This window comes from Sphaeroforma arctica (genome assembly GCF_001186125.1).
Source record: "Sphaeroforma arctica JP610 unplaced genomic scaffold supercont1.122, whole genome shotgun sequence".
Lineage (NCBI taxonomy): Eukaryota > Ichthyosporea > Ichthyophonida > Sphaeroforma > Sphaeroforma arctica.
The window spans coordinates 37022-40677 of record NW_014040436.1 but is presented as its reverse complement, the minus strand read 5'-3'; the positions used below and the strand labels follow the sequence as shown (position 1 = coordinate 40677).

General features: G+C 41.1%; 1 protein-coding gene across 1 annotated transcript in view; it reads left to right on the top strand.

The window, feature by feature from the left end:
- Positions 1-349: 349 nt before the first annotated feature.
- SARC_02661 (hypothetical protein) overlaps positions 350-3656 on the top strand; it is a gene marked incomplete at its 5' end in the record, with an annotated part of 5269 nt that continues 1962 nt past the window's right edge. The window contains 5 exons of the mRNA XM_014303564.1: positions 350-387; positions 1247-1345; positions 1990-2121; positions 2567-2769; positions 3056-3321. Coding sequence (XP_014159039.1) covers positions 350-387; positions 1247-1345; positions 1990-2121; positions 2567-2769; positions 3056-3321 — 738 coding nt within the window. The remainder of the gene's footprint in view (positions 388-1246; positions 1346-1989; positions 2122-2566; positions 2770-3055; positions 3322-3656) is intronic.

Below are 3656 nucleotides of genomic sequence, written 5' to 3'. Positions count from 1 at the left end.
GTGGGAAGAGAATATGATCTAGAAAAGTGAATACATTGTTGTTGTTGATTGTCCGATTGACTTGCAAACATACACACATACATCACCGTAAGAATGTCTAATATACTTATTAACTACACACATACATTACCATAAGAATGCTCACTCCTCCTATCAATTACACACAGGCACAACCGTTCAGATAGAGGCAGTAGTTACAATCGGCCGCTATCACCGGCCCGTGGGCGTTACGAGTAAGTCAGGACAGTGTGTGAGTGGTCTGTGTTTGCTGAGCTACTTGTGCATATGGTATGTGTGCGTGTGTCAGTGTAAGTATGTGCAAAATCTCTTCGTGTGTTAGTATATATATATGTGTGCCTGTGCCTGTGCCTGTGCCGGTGCCGGAGCGTGTGTGTATGCGTGTGTTTGTGTGCCTGTGCCTGTGCGTGCGTGTGTGTGCGTGCGTGCGTTTGTGTGCGTGCGTGTGTGTGTGTGCGTGTGTATGTGTTAGTAAATCAGGGTGTTTGCCAACATGGGTGTACTATAAAGTTGTTTGTCACAGTATGAATGTAAGCGAGGTCTATGTATGTACCAGTTTAAGGTGAATGTTTATGTGTGTCGAAAGTAGTAGCTTTAAAGTCTCTGTTTTCGTATACACGGTCTTTGTGTGTGGTATGGGGTGTGTGTGTCAGTATATGTGCATACATGGTCTTTGTGTGTGGTATAGGGTGCGTGTGTCGGTATATGTGCATATACGGTCTTTGTGTGGGTATGGGTGTTCCAAATGGCGGCTGTTCTGTTTTTATGCTTATATGTAGAGATGTTGGAGTCAGTCTATCTGTAAGTGCACAGAAAGGGGTGATGTTTACGTACATACGTATGATAGATTAGGTATGTGAGTGGTTGTGTTGTAGACATGCTTAATACGCTAATCTTCGCCCTCAGAAGTATATCTCAAAACGTTCAAAGTGGTATGAGCGCACACACACGCGTGAGTATAAACGCACACACACGCGTGAGTATAACCACACACATACGCGTGAGTATAACCGACACACCACTGTTCGAGGCTATTACCACGATGATGATTGTTGTATGGCAAAACTTCACATCATAGGCAACTATCGCATGTGTATTATATGGATCATATGTTTTACGTTCAATAACGTTTGTATTATATGCTATGATCAGATGTATTATATGGATCATACGCATTACATTAAATAACGTTTTCATTATATGCGTGTGATACTTACTTACTCGCCAGGGACGACCCCTCTGACCCTAAACGCTCACGACCAAATGCGTACAATTCTGGTGCCACCCGCCGAGACGGCCCGCCTGGCGACGCACGCGATGGCGGAAGGTGAGATACATACATATTTTATATATGTATATATGTATGTATGTATGTATGTATGTATGTATGTATGTATGTATGTATGTATGTATGTGAGTGTGTGTGTGTGTATGTATCGATATATCGACGTATGTCCGTACATATGTACCTTTGTACCATGCATGTATGCATTCATGTATATATGTATGTATTTATGTATGCATGTATCTATGTATCTATGTATGTTTGTATTTAATATATATATATATATATATATATATATATATTCATATATTCATCTACTTATATATTTTGCTACATTACGTTCGCACCATAGCCTAGAACAAATTCACATGAACATGAACAGGACGGACATCTATGCTTGTGTCAATTCGGTTATTTTCAACACAAACAAAAAGATATACACCTTTTACGTTATTTACTCATGCATCCATGTATTAATATATTGATATATACGTTCTGTACGTTTATGTATTCATCTATCCATGAATTAGTATATACATATACATTCTTTACGTTTATATGTCCGTGTACCCCTCTATTATATATACATCAATCTATTCTTCACGTTTATATATTCATGTATCCATGGATTAATGTGTGCGCACTCAATTATTTAACGTTTCAACGATACCCGCCCCTGAACCCAGATCACTTGATCGCTCATCATTGGATCGGAGGTACGGTCCAACACCCCACACAAACAACAGACGACCATCAGACCAACAACGAAGGCCACCCGCAGTGGAATGTGTGGTCATAGCACTCTACGAACCACAACGGTATGTACCTGTCACAGTTGTGTATACTACTATGTGATTTATATATATATATATTTATATATATATGTATATATAAACGTTTACGTAGTGGAGACAACGGACTTACACACACACACACACATCCCTTGTACTGCACAGGGTATATGTGTTTATATCATGAGGACAACCTAATAGAACACACCACATACATACATACAAACACACATATACACACACGCACACACATAACACACACACGCACACACATAACACATGCAAACACACACGCTCACACACAACACATGCAAACACACACACATACACACACACACACACACATATATATATATATATATATATATACATATATATACATACATACATACATACATACATACATACATACATACATACATACATACACGCACACATACACACACACACACACACCCCATACACTGCACAGTGAATACGCGGAATTCGTGATGGATGCGGTCAAAAGGAGACACATTGCCTGTGAACTGCGTGTCACAGTTGCTGACTCGCCTATTAAGAAGTTCTTAGACCAACTGCGAACCGACGGTATAGTGGCGGCCATAGTACTCAACCAACGGGACGAGCGCTCTCGTCTGATGTCCGTCAATCTGTTACAGAAGAATCCTCCCAGAGGTAAGGTGTCTAGGACTCAGAAGGGATATGAGGGGGGATATGCTTGACACGTACATATGCTTTTAGAAGTGTTTGTATATATATATATATGTGTGTGTGCGTGTGTGTGTGTACGTGTGTGCGTGTGTGTGTACATGTATGCAAGCAGAACCGTTGTGTCTCGTTCACTTTCTTTATTACAGAAAAACATATCAACACTGCGCATCCACACGCCACTCTGAGCCACACTCTTATACACCCCCTTACACACACCCTATCAAAACCCTATCAAAACCCTACCACCCAGACATGCGAGCTGTCCCCATAGAAGACGGGCTACGTATGGTAGAAGACGAGATCCGCGGGCCGCCGAGAGATCGGAGCGATTCTTTGGTAGGTAGAAGAGAGTCTTCGGTAGGTCGACGTGACTCATCGCGCCGGGCACGCACGCCCGATACGGCCAGAGACCACATAGAAGCAGAGGGAGACTCAGATATTCTGCAGAGGCAAAGGCAGCTACAAGAGAGTATACTGGACATACTCAAGGACGCTAGTGGCACGTCATCACGGGAGGTGTGTGTAGGAGGCGAACGGTGTATGGGATGTGATGTGGTGATGAGTTTGTTTGGTTTAAATGGTAGGGGTGTAGTATTGGGTGCTGTGTGGGAGTGGTAGGGGGGGGAATGGAGTGTGAATGTAGTTTACTATTTAATTAAGGACAGTACCACCGATATATGCAGGGATGTTGTAACCTGGACATATTAAGGTGTGCGTATTTTATTATATATATATATATATATATATCTGTGTGTATGTTTTGTATGTATGATTTTTTATATATGCCTATTTGTATTTATTTTATATAATATATATGCATATAATAGGTCGGTTTATATATGAATATATAC